Source organism: Cavia porcellus, unplaced genomic scaffold, assembly GCF_034190915.1.
Source record: "Cavia porcellus strain 051 isolate PalLab524CR breed Dunkin Hartley unplaced genomic scaffold, mCavPor4.1 scaffold_13, whole genome shotgun sequence".
NCBI lineage: Eukaryota > Metazoa > Chordata > Mammalia > Rodentia > Caviidae > Cavia > Cavia porcellus.
Genome location: NW_026947496.1, coordinates 35,384,245 through 35,403,274, shown reverse-complemented (window position 1 = coordinate 35,403,274; position 19,030 = coordinate 35,384,245). Strand labels below are relative to the sequence as shown.

At 43.6% G+C, this 19,030-nt stretch overlaps 1 protein-coding gene across 1 annotated transcript in view; it reads left to right on the top strand.

Annotated features, from left to right (window-relative positions):
* Nid1 (nidogen 1) overlaps positions 1 to 19,030 on the top strand; it is an 85,711-nt gene that overhangs the window by 27,556 nt on the left and 39,125 nt on the right. Inside the window, exons 4-9 of the mRNA XM_003473369.5 lie at positions 2,417 to 2,775; positions 5,454 to 5,603; positions 8,549 to 8,800; positions 11,680 to 11,880; positions 14,826 to 15,071; positions 16,973 to 17,116. Of these exons, the coding sequence (XP_003473417.1) occupies positions 2,417 to 2,775; positions 5,454 to 5,603; positions 8,549 to 8,800; positions 11,680 to 11,880; positions 14,826 to 15,071; positions 16,973 to 17,116 (1,352 nt within the window). The remainder of the gene's footprint in view (positions 1 to 2,416; positions 2,776 to 5,453; positions 5,604 to 8,548; positions 8,801 to 11,679; positions 11,881 to 14,825; positions 15,072 to 16,972; positions 17,117 to 19,030) is intronic.

The window sequence follows — 19,030 nt, the reverse complement described above, 5'->3', positions numbered from 1 at the left end:
TTTTTTTGTTTTTTTGAGATGGGGTCTCACTATGTAGTTCAGGCTGGCCTCAAACTCATTATAGAGTCCAGTCTAGCTTTACAATCATTATCCTCTGCCTCGGGGCTTTTTGTTTGTTTGTTTGTTTGTTTTGTGGTGCTGAGCATGGGACCCAGGCTCTCGTACTTGCTAGGCAAGAGCTCTACCACTGAGCTACACTCCTAACTTTCATAATATGAAATACTATCTCTGATGAATGTAAGGGAACGAATGAACACGAATCCTGTTTTTAGGTGTCATCCTAATCTAAAATGGTTTTTACCATGACCTCTGCAAATACGAAGATGCAAATAAAGATCATTCAAGATCATGTCCTTGCCAGAACCAGAGACTAGGAAAATAAATCACTTTCTTTTCACGCTGACAGAGGGGGAGTCTTAAAAGATTGAGCGTCGCCCAATGTAACAGTGCTCTTGGGCGTGTTGTAGATTTGGCAAAGGAGAGACAGCTCAAACCAATTTCTTTCTTTCTTTCTTTCTTTTTTTTTTTTTTTAAATAAAGCCCTTTCTTTCTCATTGGTCTTTAAGAAATAAAGAGAGGCCCCTCCCTCCAGGTTCAGATTGTCTAAATCTAGCCTAAAATGTCTCTGCCCTTACTTAGTGGTATGCTGGTAAATCCTTAACATCTGGTTTTATGATGGCTGGAGCCCTGATTCATAGGACTTGGCTTATTTTTGTGGTATAAACATTCTTCCCCTGATCAAGTTCAGGTTACTAATGTCACGTCAGTCACTATGGGAGTTGTGAAAAAATGCACTATTATATTTTTTCTCCTTACTGTAAATTTACAGTACACTTGAAGAACTTCAAGAACACAAATACTACTAAAATTATTAGCAGAAGATAAATTTTTGAGTACTTTTGCCTTTTAAAATATATAATTTAGATGAGAATGGTGGTGCACACCTGTAATTCCAGCATTTGGAAGGATGAGGCAGGAGGAGCTTCATGGCCTGGGTTACATAGTGAGCTCAAGGCCATTCTGAATTACACAGGAAGACCTTGTCTTAAGAAACCAAAAAAAGTATATATATAACTTTTCAAACAATTTAACTTTTTAATAATTTTTGTATTTTTTTGGCCATTTTTTTTTTTTGTCTTTCATTTTTATCAGTACCAGGGATCGAACTCACGACCGCCTGCTTGCAAGGCAGGTGCTTATGCCGCTGAGCTAAATCCCCAGCCCCATAATTTTTGTATTTAACAACAGGTTTAGAACATTCTTCAAACTTCATTGTGTAATCTTGCCATTTTATATAATTTTCATTTACTTACCTTCTATTCACTGGTGCATAAGAATATTAAAAAATGAGAGGTAGGGATTAAACTCAATGGTAAAGTGCTTGCCATTGAATGTGAGGTTCTGGGTTGATCTCCAGCACCAAACAAAACAAAAACAGAGCATTAAAAATAGTGAGCAAACAGTGATAGGATTATTCTGCTGTGTATATATAATTATAAAATGCCTTTAGATTTTATAGCTTATTTGCTATCACCTCACCCTTTAGTTCTGGCAGTAATTGTCAGGAGTTAGTGTAGATTACACAAGTATGGAGGGGCCCTGCCCCACAGGACTGCCCCCACCCCATTTGCTTGAAAGGCTCTCAAAACCCTAAAAGCACCTTATTCTAGAAAGGGTATCATAAAGAAGACACCTCTGCAACAGCCAAAAGGAAAAATCCAGAACAGGTGCAGGGAAGGGGTTCCAACTCCTGCCCCCCACCTCCCTCTGTCTCCAGCTGTGCCATTTAGGGTTTTTATGGCCTTCCCTTTAAGTACATGCAGTTGGTTACATCATTGACCATTGGTGATTGATTCATTCTCCAGTCTTACTTCCTTGGAGGTGGGGATGAGGCCGAACCTGCCAATATCCAGTCCTGGCCAGGTCGCTCTGGCCGGCAGCCACCTAATCTGAACCTATGAAGCCCCCAAATCCCACTCAGCTTATTAACATACAAACACTTTGGAAATTCCAAGGGCTTGAGGAGCTGTTGTATCAAAGCCCACCTGTGTATTTTCTGTTACATGCACTCTGCTAGGGAAAGCAAATAGTGGAGAGAATAAAAAGACTCCAACCCATAAGCTCATATGGTTGGGTCCATAACCTGAGTCCTGAAGGTGTCCTCAGGAATGGCTGAGGGGGACCCTCTCAGCGTGCCTATCTGGACTCAGTTTACCCAATATCCCTGGACTGTCTGAGCTCCATGGCAGTCAGGTGAGACAGCCACTGCCCTCCTGCCCTCCAGCCCCTGCTCAGGTGGACAGGTGATCACAGGCTCTGGTTTCTGATCCACACGGGTCCCAAGGGCTCCTCCTGGTGGTGAGTGGGCTGCTTGAGGACTACAGGCCTGTTTTCAAGAAGCCTTTCTTTCCCTTAGGAGCAGCAACTGTGGGCTCGAGGGCGCATGGGTGTTTGAGATTGGGAGTCCAGCCACTGCCAAAGGTGTGGTTCAGGCGGAGGTGAGCCTCCAACCCGACAATGGAGCAAAGTTTGCAGGAGAAGTCGAAGATTATGACCATATGACCACTCATCTTGGCCTGGAGGATGCAGCAACCCCATCTTTGCCCTTCAAGATTTCAAAAAGGGGAGACATTGACACATACGATGTACCTCGTGCCCTCTCCCCACGCCATGAGACTACTGAGGGGTCCAGGTCTTTCCAGTTGCCGGTGGAGAAGTTTCCCCAACAGCAGCCCCAGGTCATAGATGTGGATGAAGTGGAGGAAACAGGAGTTGGTAAGACCGTTTAAGTTGCAGTTGGCTGGGGATGCCCTTGGACACTTGGGTGTCCAGGAAGGACTATTGTTACTAGGGTGGCGGTAGGGGGCCCTTGTACATCACATAGTAGGTCACAAGGATGGGAGCTTTGGGAAGCAGTGGCTGAGAGTTCACAGCAGCGGCTGAGATGTGTAGGCCTGATGGTTTAGTAGCTGCCCAGTTATCGTTTGGCTTCAGAACTATGGTTCTGGAGCTGTGGGGTGTGCCCTCTTTCAAGATTCCTTGTATTCTGGTCTTATTTCTTTTTTTTATTTTTTTGAGATCAGGCTATCTAGCCCAGGCTGGCCTCAAACCCATGGTGATTCTCCTGCTTCAGCCTTTGGAATGCTGGGATTATAGTCCCCCACCCCCACCCCCCCCTGCAGCTGTCTGTTTTAAAGGAAAATATGCTTTAAAGTTATTTTGAAAGCTAACTTTTCTTATTTGTGGACGAAATGTATTCGTCCAGCTGAAAAAACATTTTAGAAGTACTTTTGGCTACTTCTGCAGCTTATCTTTGACATTTATTTCCTCTTGGTTTTGGAATTAGAATAACTGATTAATTTTCCTCCCAGGTTCCATCAGCTTTGGAGCTGATTTGTGAAGATTAAAAATACAAAATAACCACAGGCTTCCTATGAAAATGACAATTTTGTGAAGATCTAGTCTACCATTATGTATCAAGCTTTTCTTACATTTTGAGAAAAAACACCTTCTTCCTGGAGACTGAGCCCAGGGACTCACACATTCTAGATATGTGCTCTATCACTGAGCTACATCCTGAGTCCTTTATGTTTGCTTTTTAATTTTGAGAAAGAGTCTTGCTAAGTTGCCCAGCTGTCCTTGAACTTTCAATCCTCCTGCTTCAGCCTCCTGAGTAGCTAGGATTATAGGTGCACACCACCATTCCAAACCCGAAGCAGGTTTTCTATGACTTCTTACTGCTTCTAATAAGAAGTTATTCCAAGACTCCCAGAGAAGTCTATGTCCATTCCACACTAGTCACTTATTTTCATTCTTCTTACTTGTTCTGGTATTTTTCATAGCAGTGGTCAGAGATGTTTGTTCTTACTGAGTTCTCCAGACCCTGTGCTCGCTGGGTAATGCGTGCTGTCCCTTCTGAGACACAGAAGTGGAGAAGCAGCCATTTGGTGGAGGACGAGGATGTGGATCCCTGCCTTAGCCCCTCCCTGCCCCATACATTCTGTGCCCTGAATTCTGAGGTAATGCCCACATCTCTCAGCGGGTGGCGCTCTGTCTGCCACAGAGCACAGAGCCATCTCCCTGCAGTGCTGAGTGAATAGATGTTGAAATTGGGCGTCTCATCTTACTTCCATGCCACCCTTCCTGGATATCACTGAAACCCTTATTTGTGAAATCACCCCATTTAAATGAAACTGTGGTTAGCCCCAACAACTTATGGCAGTGTACTACTTGATTCTGGAAAATGCTTGGATTTGAAGTCAGAATGTGTCTATGACAGCTGTTTTTCTGTCCCATTTCCCAGTTATTTTGCTGTATTTAATAGAAAGGTCAGCCTGTTGTGGCCAGCAGCACATTCCTGGTGTTATCTGGTTTCACCTTCAGCTATGTAGGCCATAGTGGACCTGCTGAGAGCGGGGCTTCTGATTCAGCAAAACACACACTGTCAGCTCCAAACACCATCCTTCTCCACACTGGAAATCCCCCGTGGAGAATGAAGGGCTGATGGAACCTGCTTGGGTTTAACCTGGCTTTTATCTTCACTCAGACTGTCAGTTACAAGCAAGATCACTGACCTCCTCGAAACGGTTCACCCCTCTTCTGCTTTTGAACTTCATTCCATATTAATTTGCTCTGAATCATTAAATTTAATGGTCTATGATTCTAATGAAGTGAGCCTGGGAGGTAGAAATTTAAACCAGGGAGAGATTCCTTTTGATTCTTGCTTGGGTCAAAGGCTTTTAGAACAGATAAAACTGAAGGATTAAGTCTCATCAGTTTTTGAATATCAAAGCTTCTGAATTATTCCCTGGGGAGAAGGGAAGGGTTAAAATTTAAACAAAAAACTTAAGGTTGGAGCCAGGAATATAGCTCAGCAGCACAGTGCCTGCATGGCAAGCGTGAGGCTGTGAATTCGATTCTTGGTGTACACATGCACACATAAAAGAAAAAAAAAAACACCAAAATTAAGGTTGTTAAGATAGGAAATTTTGTGTTATGTATATTTTAACACAATTATGGGAAATAGTAAAAAGAATATACATTTGAAGTCCCCCTAAATGTGAAGCTTATTCTTGCAAGGCAGGCACTTTTACCGCTGAGCTAAATTCCCAGCCCTGTGAAGCTGATTCTTCTGACCACATTGGATAGATGTTGTTGTCAGACTGATGTTGAATGGCAGCCACCTAATGTTGTTTCAGTGACACCGAGGACCCTGGGTGGCAGCAGTTTTCAATAGCTCACATTTATCATTTCTCACTGTTAGACCTGTTTGCCCCAGGGGTTTGAATAACAGAGCTGTATCACCGTGTCACCAGCTGTCTGTAGTGGGCAGTAGCCCGCTGTGATGAGCCAGGTTCTTCAGGGCCCAGGCAGATGGCAGTCCTGCAGGGAGAATCCTCCTGGCCTGGAGTGGGGTGAAGTGGTAACAGTGTGCCCTTGTGTTCTCGAGACAGTGTTCAGCTACACCACGGATTCCCAGCAGACGTGTGCCAGCAACAGACACCAGTGCTCAGTGCATGCGGAGTGCAGAGACTACAGGACTGGCTTCTGCTGTAGCTGCGTGGCCGGCTACACGGGCAACGGCAGGCAGTGCGTTGCAGAAGGTATCGGCTTCCAGGTGTTACCATTGTGGGGCGAGGGGTGGAGGTTTTGTGTTCGTGCTTGTTTAGAGGCATAGCCTTTGCCCAGACCTCTGAAGTGTACAGTTGGTGGAGTTTCATCTCTTATCTCCTGTTCTTTGTCCTTCTCTCATTGCTTGTTCCTTGGTGAGTATCTGTTTTTCTACCTTGGTGTGGAATCTCTTCCTTTCCAGCACTATTTTGTCATCAATAAGGTGATGACCGTTGGGAGCCATCTTCCCAGCTACCCAAGCTGAGCTGAAATTATGCAGCCTGGACCAGGGACTGTTCAAGTCCCCCACCCTTCTCCTCAGTTTACTTTAAACCTCTTTTGTGTCTTTGTCCTTAGAGTCTGTCTAGTTATATGTGGCATTGTTGTAGACCTGTCTATCTTAGTGGTTGTGAAGCAGAAGGCTGGCTTAGACCATAGCCAGCAGTGGGTCAGATTTATTCTCATCATTCTACCCCCATTACTGTGACCTTGTGTTCCTGAAATTACGGCATGGTGGTGCTGGAGCCCAGAGGTGTGCTCAGCAATTCCTGAGGGCTCGACCCACAGTGGGCCCACTCCTAAGTGGATTCCCTGACGTGCTAAGATCAGCATTCAGCTCTGCCCTTCAAAGGACTAGCGGGTTTTAATGTTCTCTGATGGTACATCTGAGATCCTGGTGACAGCTGACATTCTGAGTGAGACCTCTCATGCCACACAACAGAATCAGAAACAGAATCAGAAACAACAATGCCCATGAGCCTTTGTCTTTCAAGTGCCACCAGATTGCCTCACCAGGCACAAGTTACTTTCCTTGTGTGCTTAATGAGGACTTTTTTTTTGGTCTGGAGACAGAGAGTTACTATGCAGTTCAGGTTGGACATAAACTCACTTTGTAGCCTAAGCTGCCCTTGAACTTGCAGCTTTCCTCCTGCCTCAGCCTCTCAAACGCTGGGATTATAGGCATGTGCCACCATGCCCTGCCTTTATTTATTCATTTGGTACCAGGGATTGAACTCATGACCTCACACTTGCCAGGCAAGCGTGTATGCCACTAAGCTAGATCCTGGGTCCTAATGAGGAATTTAACTTGCTTATGAATTTTGATTAAATAAAACCCAGTTGGAGAAATACGTTCTATTTCTCAGATTCCTTGCCCTAATTATCATTTAGTAATTTTTAAAACTATTCAACAATGAAATAAAATCTAGCATACTCTTCATATTAATTTTGCAGGGTAGTATAGACTTCTTTAAAGCGTTTTCTTCCGAACTTCCCCCAACCTCATGGTGTGCTTAGCTTCTTTGTTTTAGCCTTGGCTTTTTTACCTCTCCACCCTTCGAGGGTTTCCAAAATCCACAGCAAAAGTTAATTCTTAAGGAGCAACCTCGTTATCCTTTTTCTCCCCAAGATCAGAGCCCAACATGCTGAGCAGTTTGTTTGGCAGCAAACTCAGAGATGGCAAATTTGTTCAGCCACAAATTTTAACATTATATGCTCGTCCTGTAATAGCTTTGTGGTTTAAATATTTGTTGGATTCTTGCTACTTAAAAAATTCTTTTCTAGCTCAAGTTTGGTAGAAAAAAAATGTTTGGTTTCCTTAACTTGGCTTTCTTCCTTGTTTTTGTAATTGTCCCTGGGATGCATTTTTTTGCTGTGAGCCTGCAAGCTTCAGAAGGATTCCCCAGTGGGATGACTCAGTGTGTGTGCAGAATTATTCTGTGTCAGAGATGCCCTGGCTGGTCTGTGACCCTGTTCAGCAACTCGGAGCAGTTTGCTTCAGACCTGAGCAGTCCAGAATGACCTTTGTTTCACCTTTCCCTTCAATTTTTGTTCACTTATTTGAGATCTAATTCACTTACCTTTTAAACGCATGTAATTTGATGAGTCTTAATATAGTCACAGAACTGTATAAAAATTCCCTCTAATTCTAGAACGTGTCTGTCATCACAGAAGCAAGCAATGTATGAACCCCTGAGCAGTCACTCTGCTTTCTCCCGCATCTCTCCCAGCCCTCGCCCCCACCACCCCAATTATTTTCTGGTTCCATGGGTTTTCCTGATTAGGATATTTTGTATCAGTGGAATCGTACATCATGTGTGAACTTTTGTGTCTGGCTTGTGCCACTTCCTGCAATGTTTTCGAGTTTTGTCCATGTTGTGTCATGAGTCAGTGCTTTGTTCCTTTCTCTAGCCATATAATATCCCAGTGGATGGATAATGACATGTTTTGTCTGTTCAACAGTTGATGGATATTTGGGTTATTTCCCTTTTTTGTGAGTACACACAGCTTTTTGTGTGGACTATGTGTTCTGTTCTCTTGATTATATTTGGAGGAATTGGGATTGCTGAGTCACATGGCAGCTTTCAGTTTTTTTATTTGAATACAGTAAAAGTAACTTAACTCCCTTTCTTTCCTGTCTGTCTGTCTGTCTTTTTTACTTTTGCAGTACTGGGGATTAAACACAGACCTTTTCAATGAATTATATTCCCAACCCTTTATTTTTTATTTTAACACAGAGTCTTACCAAGTTGGTAAATTGTCCAGACTGGGCTTGAGTTTGGGATTCTTTTGCCTCAGCCTCCTAAGTGCTGAGATTACAACTGTGCATCACTATGTGTGCCTGGCTGACTTAATTTTTCTAGTGCTTTTTGTCTGATTAAACAGTACATCTATATGCAAGTTATATATATTCAAAAATTACAGAGGTGCATGGTATACAAAATGAACATTCACCATGTTGCCCTGACTTAACTGTTAACAGTTTTCTTCCAGGTGTATAGGAAGAGAGAAGGAGTATTCTGAGGGGGAATTGTGGCCATGTGTCTTATACCATAAGTTTTTAAATTTAAATATGCACTGTATATTTCTGTCACCCATCGTAGTGCTCGGGAAGCTGGCTGCAAAGCACATACACTTTCTTTCTTTGTTTCTGGCTCAGGCTCCCCGCAGCGTGTCAATGGCAAGGTGAAGGGCAGGATTTTTGTGGGCAGCAGCCATACCCCTGTAGTCTTTGAGAACACTGACCTCCACTCCTACGTGGTGATGAACCATGGGCGCTCCTACACGGCCATCAGCACCATCCCCGAGACCGTCGGCTACTCCCTGCTTCCTCTGGCACCCATCGGAGGCATCATTGGGTGGATGTTTGCTGTGGAGCAGAACGGATTCAAGAATGGCTTCAGCATCACCGGTAATTTATATCAGACATTAAAGTCAGTGGGCCACGCAGCGGTTCCTGGGGGAGGCCTGGGAACGCAGAGGGCACTGTGTCTGCAGGTGCTTTCTGATAAGTGTTCTGTCTGTGGACAGAGGCCCTTATTTTCTATCCTAGAAATAAGATGAAGACATGGAATTAACACATACTGTATTCATTCGTGGAGACTGCCTAGAAATGTGCTTGGTGGAGGAACAGTGTCATGCTAGAGAGTTAGAACTGTGATGTCAGCTTCTCTACACTCACATAGGCATCCAGGGCTGACATTTGACATCTCAATGTCAGCTCAGAGAAGAAGAACCTGTCACTTCTGGCTGGTCAATTAAACCTGATACATATCACCCTCCTGCATCCTAGGAAACCCGAGAAGCTATGTCTTTTGGAACTAGGGACTATGTGGACAGATGATTTGGGGGCTGTTTCTTTGTTGTCATGGTGGCCCCTCCCTTCCTCTTGGAAAGCCAGTCACCTGTGTGTCTGTGGCCCATTCCTGGGAACAGCTGGAATAGCAGAGGCTGTATCCTCATCTCATCACTTCGGGACCTGTGGCTTATCTCTGACTCCCTAGATGTGCCTCCTGCCCAGTTCCAGAGGCGTCTGGAGCTCCCGCCTCTCTGTCTAGCTTCACCTGGATAACTGCTCCTGTTGTCAGTTTAAATGCATAACTTCCTGAAGGATGGCCATTTTGTTACAGAGTGAATGTCAGAACTTTCAAATATGAAGTGAGGGAAATATAACTCCCAGCCTGTTAGATATCTGGTATGCCAAGTTTGTGTGCTCTAAAAGTTGAAGAATGAATTCTAGGATAAACAGAGGTTGTTAAGAGTAGTAAATATTTATTAAGAGATAGACAGTTCCTGTCAGAGAAATAGGAGGGGGCCCGAATGGGTTGCCCAAGAACCCCACTTTGCAGGGAAATTTTATAGAGCAATACACATGGGTATAATGTGAGTCAGAGCTCTGCTCAACCCGTAAGATTATAAGTGTAACTGCTTAGGTAATACTGAACCAATGGGAAAGCAAGTTGCATAGCTAGTGGGCAAGGACAGAACAGACTTTTTCTAGGAAATGGTAGGTCCAGAGGTCTTGGTCACCCACAGGGGTGACTGATGGCTATTTTGGCTTCATTAGGCCTAGTGTTTGTCCTTTGAGGAAGTATACGAGTCTGGTCATTTTGTTTTTATCTTGAGGTCTGGTGTCCAACAGATGTGTCTCAGCCATAGTTGAGATGTGTTTCACCTTTGTCCTGGCTCTCTCGAGGCCCTGGTCCTATCCAACAGCATATAGTGTTTCTGGCTAGCTTGGCTGTTTATAATAATTTGGTTTTTGTTTTTTGGTACCGGGGATTGAACTCACAACCTTATGCTTGCTGGGCAGGCACTTAGGCCACTGAGCTAAACTCCTGGCCCTGTTTATAATAATTTTAAGAAAAAGAGGGTATGTATTTGGAAAGGAGTGAATCTTCCCATCCTACTTGCTATTTTTTGGGCTGTGTTTTCTTCCCTACCCACAGACATGTATTTGGAGTATCAGATCCACATCCATGCTGGCATGCGAGCTTCCTGCACATGCAAATGCTTCTTCTCTGTGGGGCTTTCTCAGGGGCTTTGCTTTGCAAGTGGGTGAGTGACACTGTAGCACAGGGGAGAGTCTTCCATTTCATTACCCAGCAAATCTTTGTTACCTGGAAAGCTTCTGTAAATTGCTGGGAACCTGTGTTATCAGTTGGACCTTTGAAACTTGGTCAGGCTCTGCAAAGGGACAGAAAGTAAACATTTTAAGCTTTCTCTGAATATGTCAGGTTATCTGGTCTCTGTTGGAACTACTCCGCCGTGTCACTGTGGGAAAAAAAGCAAACAATACAATGTGTAAATGGATGAGTCTGATTGTGTTCTAATAAAACTTGGTTAATGGCTACTTGAAATTTAAATTTCATGCATTTTTCACTGTGTGTGTATGTGTGTACTAGATTGAACCCAGAGCTTTTGCACTGAGACTTAATTTTTTATTGTGAGACAGAATTTTATTTTAGGTTGCTGTGTTGCCCAGGCTGGGTTTGAACTTGTGATCCTCCTGCCTCAGCCTCTAGGATTATAGGCATGTAATACCCATACATAACTTTACTTGTTCTTATATTGATTATTTTAACCATTTAGAGATAGAAAAAAACCTTTTTTTTAGTTCTCAAAATCTATAAAAAATACAAAAATAAATAGTGGTATACGAATTAACTCTGGGGCTCTAGTTTGCTGTAAAGAGTGTCTACTCTGGTGGAAAAGGGAAAAAACTAAATAGAGGGATAGTATTTTCCCGTTTTCTTGGAGCTGGTGTGCTGCACCTCATTTCTGGTCACTTGCAGTTCCTGCATCCTGTTGCGCTGGGCATTACAAGTCATGCACCATTATGTCTGGCTTCAACAATTTTGTGGAACACTTATCTCCTGTTACTTTCACAAGGTAGATTGCATCTCTTTTTATATCATCAGGAAATAGAAACTTAGAGAGGTTAAGCAACTTACTTAAGTTCACCCAGCCAGTTCTTAACACAGCAGAGAGATTTTAGAGCTTTCAATGATACAAACAGCCCACTGTGGTACCTGTGTCATAGGCTTACCACCACTGGAATACAGTCAGACCCAAGGCCCCTTTTTTCTGGCACAACTCCTGAGCCACACATCTCCTGGAAGCAGCTTCTCTCTTCTGTACTTGGGCCACTTGGCTGCCTGGGCTTTGTCCTCAGTGTCACTAGCTCCACGTTCTATCAGTCATACGTTGGCACTGTGAGCACAGGCAAGGCGGGAGGGTTTGCCAGCCAGACAGCAGATAACTGACAGGCTCATCTTGCTTTTTTTGCAGGGGGTGAGTTCACGCGCCAGGCCGAGGTGACCTTTGTGGGGCACCCGGGCAAGCTGGTCATCAGGCAGCAGTTCAGTGGCATCGACGAGCACGGACACCTGACTATTGACACGGAGCTGGAGGGCCGCGTGCCACAGATCCCGGCCGGTTCCTCTGTGACCATCGAGCCCTATACAGAGCTCTACCACTACTCCGGCTCGGGTGAGTCACCCCCGGGGACATCGCCATACCCCTCACACTCCACACCCCAGTGGTCTGCTGGACCTGAGGCCATCTCCAGGGCTTAAAGAGGGAAAAACACTGGACCTTCCGTGCAGGGCACACTTTTAGAGAATTTAGTGTAAGGCAGAAAGTAAGCATAACGGAATTGTAAAATCTGGAGACAATTACTTAATTTCATTCTGTACTTACTAATCTCCCTCACCTATCTTTATTCAGCTTAAATTTCCCAACTTGTCGTATAATTTAAGATAAAATAGTTTTGAAACATACATCTATTTGTAGTTCTTATCACTGCATTTACTCTCCATCTGGTAGCTGATTTCAACTTAAAGGAAAATTGAAAATAGAGCAGTTTCTATATATGATTTACCAATTGTTAACATTTTGCCACATGTACGTATGGCATGCACACACGCGCACACACACACACACACACACACACCTTTCTGACCATTTCAGAGTAAGTGTATGTATCATGAGAATTAATGCTCTAAATGCTTCTTGTGCTTTTCCTGACAAGGACATTCTCCTACAAAGCCACATTGTAAGTATCAAAATCAAGAAATTTGACATTGATACAGTATGATTATATAATCTGCAGTGAGGCATTTTGTTTCAGTGACATCGCAGTTATGTGTCATTAAAAATCATAAGTATTGGGGCTGGGGATTTAGCTCAGCGGCATAAGCATCTGCCTTGCAAGCAGGCATCCGTGAGTTCGATCCCTGGTACCAATAAAAAGGAAAAAGACAAAAAATCGTAAGTATTTAACAGTTAACCAAGTAACCTTTGAAGACTTCTGTTTTGTTTTTTTAAGCCAGGGTTTTGCTATGCAGTTCAGGCTGCCCTTGAACTCATTTTGTAGCCCAGGCTGGTCTTGAACTTTCCTGCCTCAGCCACCCTAGTTCTAGGATTACAGGTGTGTGTCACCATGCCTGGCCTGAAGACATTTTGGGTGGGATGGGTACTGGGAATTGAACTCGAGACCTCACCCTTGCCGAGCAGGTGATGTGCTGCTGAGCTATATCACTGCCCCCTGGCCCCAGACATTTTAAAGGAACTGGCTAATTCTGTTGGATGGCTGTTAATTTAAATTATTCTCCTCTTTCCTGTTTTCACTTTTCCCTACTCGTTCTGAATTTAAATGACCATCTTTCTTGATCAAATTGATTCTTTTCAGAGACAGTTTCTAGAAACAGAGGCACTGAGTCAAATAATAGAACTTATTTTTTGGGTACTGGGTATTAAACTTGGCCTCCATACAGAGCTGTGTCCTCAACCTGTATTTTATTCTTTAAGACAAGGCTTTGACTGAGTTACCCACTGTGGCCTCGAACTTGTAATTCTCCTGCCACAGCCTGCCAGGATTACAGGTGACACACTTGCTGGAATTACTGGTGTGTCACTGTATCAACCTAAGAACTGTCCAGAAAGGTTGTGCAGATGCCTAGGGCTTTGCATATTGGTGCAGGAGGGAGCCAGTGCCGGGAGCAGGTAGGCTCTCTGAAGCCAGCACGTGGGAGCTGGACAGAAGCATCTTACACTGATCTTTTATTTATCCTCTGGCTTTTATGCTTCTAATAGGGAGCCAACTGCAGTAGAATGGAAAAATATAAAGAGTCTTTTATATCCTTTTTTTTTTTAATAGGAAGTTGAAAATTTTTGTCACATGCGCAAATAGCGGCTGTAGTCTGAGTGGGGAAGACTGTGTCCCTCTGCTGAGGTTTACTCATGATAACTTTTCCAAAATTGACTGCTAAAACCCATTTATTCCATTTCTTAATGTTACAGAACTGCTTGCCCTGGGGTGATTTGGACTAACCGCAATTTATTAACTCTAAGTAAAGTAACTTACAGAAGGCATTAACTTCTCAGTAAATGGTAGTTGCCCTGGCTAGGAGATCAGTCTGCTTGATTCTGCACCTTTTATATATATGTCCTCATCCACCCATCACTCCTGTTCTAAGAAAGAAACTGAAGCTAACACTGCTAGTGACAGCTGTGTGGTCACACACACAGCTTGCAAGTAGTGTGAGGAATGAATTTGGTTTTATCTCTTTCCAAAAATACACTCATTCCACCAGACCTTGATCTGTAGTGCTAGGAGTCTAGGAAATTCCAGGGAACTATTTGATATAAAAAACAAGAGATGTTAATAATGCAGGTTCTTTAGGATTTTCTATAGGCATTCTACAGTCTTTTTCAGTTGTTGAAGTTGTCTTTATTAATATGAGTAATTTCATTTGTTTATTTATTGTTTGGTCTTTTAGAGTCAAGGTTTCACTTTACAATTCAGGATGGCCTTGAAATCACTTTGCAGACTAGGTTGCTCTTGAGCTCGAAGCAATCCTTCTCACTCAGCCTCCCAAGTGCTAGATTATAGGTGTTCGCCACCACACCCAGCTTGATCTGAGTAATTTTAGAGCACAGTAATAACCATAAAGAATATTCGTTATCTGAAACAATACGTGGTATGTATGTTCATTTGATGTCCAAGGGCAAATCATAGTAAGTGGAATGAGGGCTTAATCTTCATAATTGTGTTTGGTAAACCCATGAAGAAGTAAGCAGAATATTGTTTTTCCTCTGCATGTTAACCTTTTTATCTAACATGACTGTGAACTAAATTATGAAATGATAATCCCAAATGTGTGTGTTATTTTAACCAATAGAGCATCTACTGCCAACAAGCACTCCATCTTTGGTGCAAGGGGTTAAAAAAGTGTAAATACCACTAATGAAGGTGTGAGAAGTGTAGGAAGCTGCACAACTCTCAAACCTGATCCACTCTGTTAAACTGTCCTATACCGCTGTCATCTCTTGCATTGTGGGCAGGGAATGCCACTGATGGCTCCAAAGCATGAGTGCGTCTAAAGATCTCTCTTGTCTCTTGCCTTGTCCCTTCCTGCCCTGCTGCACCCCAGTGATCATGTCCTCCTCCACCCGGGAGTACACGGTGACTGAGCCTGAGCCAGCTGGTGCGGCACCGTCACACACCTACGTTTACCAGTGGCGCCAGACCATCACCTTTGAAGAGTGTGTGCATGACACAGCGCGACAGGCCCTGCCCAGCACACAGCAGCTCTCGGTGGACAGCGTGTTTGTCCTGTACAACCAGGAGGAGAGGATCCTGCGCTACGCCCTCAGCAACTCCATTGGACCCGTGAGGGGTGAGGGACAAGCTCTCTGGACTCACTCATTGAAACCCTGCTCTTTAAATTAGGTTTTTGGTCTCTTTCTATCTATAGGAGAAAATTGTGCTAAAATATTGGCTAAGAAAAAAATATCTTTCCACCTGTGATTCTTGGAAATCCTACCTGCATATATTCTAACCGAAGGGCTGATTATATCCTATCTAGGGGAAGAGAAGAATACTAACCTCATGAGTTACCTTACACAGACGATCAACCAAAGGATGCTGCTGGCTTTGGCAGACCTTTTCTCAAAACTTATTTTTAATTAATGCATTAATAATTGCATATATTTATGGGTTGCAGTGTAATTAATTTTAACACGTATACCGTATATGATTAGATTAGAATAATTGGTATATTTATCCCTCAAACACTTATCATTTGTGAGGAAAGCATTCAAAATCCTCTCTACTGTTTTTACACATGCAATTGTTGCCAAACAGAATTAACCCACTGCGCAATACAATGTTAGAGGTCATTTCTCCTGTCCAGCTCCCACCCTCTCTCTGTAACCATTAACCACACTCTCAGTTCTCTGCCCCTTTATCAGAGAGATCAGCTTTATTAGCTCTGCCCCTTTATTAGATATCAGCTTTATTAGCTCCCACATTTAAGTGAGATTATAGGGTATTTATCTGTTTGTGCCAGATTTCAGTTAACCTCCTCCAGAATCATTCATGTTGTCACAAATGACACGATTTCATTCTTTTTAAAAGTCTATGCAATATTCTATTGTGTGTATAGAGCACACTTTCTTTATTCTTTCAAGGAAGAACTTTTAAAAAAACTCTTAATGCTCCCATTTTGAAAGTAATTGTGTACTTTGGGCTTAAGAAATCTAAATAAAATCAGGCACGAAGACAAACTCTTACCCTGGGGACTGCACAACACTAGGGTGTCTCAGGTACTTTTTCTTATTGCTGAGACAAAATGCCAAGCACCTAAAGGTAAAGGAGAAAAGGTTTGTTTAGCTCATAGTTTGCAGAAGTTTCAGTCCATAATCAGCTAACTCCAAGGCAGGGCGTAATGCAGAGGCTCATCATAGAGCAGAAATAGTCCACAGCCAGCAGGCAAGTGAGGGCATGTTAACCCTCTTTCTGTCCCTTATGTTTTATGTAGCCTACCTTCCCTAGGGTGTACCTTCCCTAGGGTGGGTGTAGCACTCATAGTCTTAATTTCTAGCCAGAACCATGCCAAAGCCTTCAGTAGACTGATTTAGTAATCATACACTCTTGCTCTCAATACCATATACTCTAGATCCAGTCCCCTCTGAAAAGCCCCCCATCCCATGACTGCATGAAGTTTTGGGGGGGATCATCTAGACATAAGCCGTAACATCGAACTTTTGTGATACGTCACCATCTGACTTCCCATTGTCCCCATCTGAATGCCTGGGGTCCTTATAATTTAGGTCTTTTTTCAGTTGTTTTGACTTTTCTTCCTTACCCATGTTACTCCCCCAGCTGGCCAGTGCATCCTCACTTTAGTTCCCAGGCAGGGGGAGGGGAGGCGTGGTTCTCCCCTTTGACAGCTGTGGCTCCAGAGATCAGTGATCAGCTTTTCTTTCCTAAAAGGACCAGGTGGTAGATACTGTAGCCTTTGCCAGCCATCTTCATCTCATTCTGCCATGGTCACACAGAAGCAGCCAGAGGCCACATGGAAGCGAACAAGTATGACTGGTGCCGATAAAACATTTTTACTGATACAGGAAGTGGGGAAGAGAGGCCTGATTCACTGGTCCCACCCCCAGGTGACACGAGAGGTGCCGGGCTAGCTCCGCTATTCCTCTCTGTCTCCTGTGGCTTGCTTCAGTGGAAAGGAGGGGGCCTGCAGGAGTTGTTGGACACTGATTTCTTCCCGCCTCTCTTCCTTCACAGAGGGCTCCCCCGATGCCCTTCAGAATCCTTGCTACATCGGCACTCACGGCTGTGACACCAATGCAGCCTGTCGCCCTGGCCAAGGGACAACATTCACCTGCGAGTGCTCCATTGGCTTCCGTGGAGATGGGCGGACCTGCTACGGTACATCCTGTGGGTTGTGTGTGGGAGGTGGGGGCTTGGGGCAGTTCACTGGGAAGACGCTCATGTAGTCGAACTGGGGGTGGGAGAGCCTGAACTGCTCATGCACCTGCTGTGCCCTGGGTGAGTTTAGGAGTACTGCTCCTTTGTAGGATTTGGGGGCCTAACTCCCAAGAGCGGGGCCAAATTCCATGCTGTGCTCCAGATTTGAAGGGAAACAAAAGCCACCGTTGCTGCTAACTCTAGGAATATAAGCGCAGCTGGAATATACCTTATAGTTGTGATTATGTAATTTATTCAGGCTCTGTGTTAAGGAATTCACAAATACCATTTTATTTCAATTCTGTAACATGGAACGAGAGACTCTTTTACATGTTTTTTTAAAGTTATGTTTAACTGTGATAAAATAAAAAGCTGTCATGGTGGTGCATGCCTGTAAATCCCAGCACTTGGGAGGCTGAGGCAGGAGGATTGTATTAAGCCAAAGACCTTTGCATTGAGCTACATCCCCATTCCCCAAGCTCCTTTTAAAAGTTTTTTATTTTGAGACAGGGTCTAACTAAATTACTAAATTGCCCAGGCAGGGCTGGAGTTTGCATTCTTTAGGCTCCCAGAGTGCTGGAATTAACAGTGTGTGCTACCACACCTGGTGAAATTTATCATTGTAACTATTTTTAATGTGCAGTTCAGTGATACAAAGTACATTCACATTGTTGTACAGCCATCCCCACCATCCTTCTCTAGAACTCTTCATCTTGCATAGTGGACTCTTTTTTAAACAGGTGCTCCACATTCTCCTCACCCAACCACTTATCTCACTTTTATTTTCTGTCTATATTTGAAGCCTCATGTCAGTGGAATTTTGTTCTGGCTTATTACACTTACTACATTGTCCTCAAGGTTCATCCACACAGTAGCATATGTCAGAATACTTTTAAGGTTGAATAATATTTCACCACATTGTATTGATGGACGGACACCTTTTGGTTCTTGGAAATAATACTGCTATGCACATAGGTGCACAAATCCCCTTGAAAGCCCCGCGAATGTATTCAATTCTTTTGGTTGTGTCCCATAGCGTGAGATTGCTGGATCATACTGCACTTCTGTGTTGAATTCTTGAGGACTTTGTACATTGTGTTCTCTAGTGGATGTGCCATGTTACATTGTCACCTGTAGTGCGCAAAGGCTCCAGTCCTCTGCGGCCTTGATGGCACTTGCTGTCTTCTGTTTTCATTTTGTTTTCGTAGCAACCAGCCTGACTAATGGAAGTGAGCCAGTGACAGAATATTTGAACTTGAGCTTCTATCCTAAACATCTGTATTTCTCTTCCTCCTTGTGTTTATTTTATTATTTATAATTCAACTTTAATATAAATCACCTGGTATTTATATGTCAGTAAATTTTAGTGCACTTCCAAGGAGAAGTTAGTCCATTTACCAAAAGCAGGAATGTCAAACTGTTGCTTAGATTTGCACCAGAGGGCTCCCTAATGAGGAAGAGGGATCTAAAGGCTGCATTCCTGGGGGAATGAAGAATGTATTCAGGTATAGCAAGGTGGGCAATTGCCACCACCCTTGCTTGACCAGAGAATACAAGTCTGGAAGCCCAGAAGCCTTGGAATTCTTTTTGCTGACCGATGATGGATTTGGGGTACTGTTGTGGCAGATCCTGGTGCAGTGTGTTGCGGGATTTGTCTCCCAGTGTCAATTCCATGCAGGGTGCTCATCAGGAAACCTGAAATGTTGGAGAGCAGGGTCTTGGGCTCACAGAAGCAGTTATGTGACTGTTTGGAAGCTTGCTGATACATTTGGACACGAAATAAAATTCAGTCTGAGACTCACCTTCCTGGTAACACAACACTGCATTGGGGATATAACACTGCTTCACTGGGTGATTGTCAGTTGCCCAGTAAGG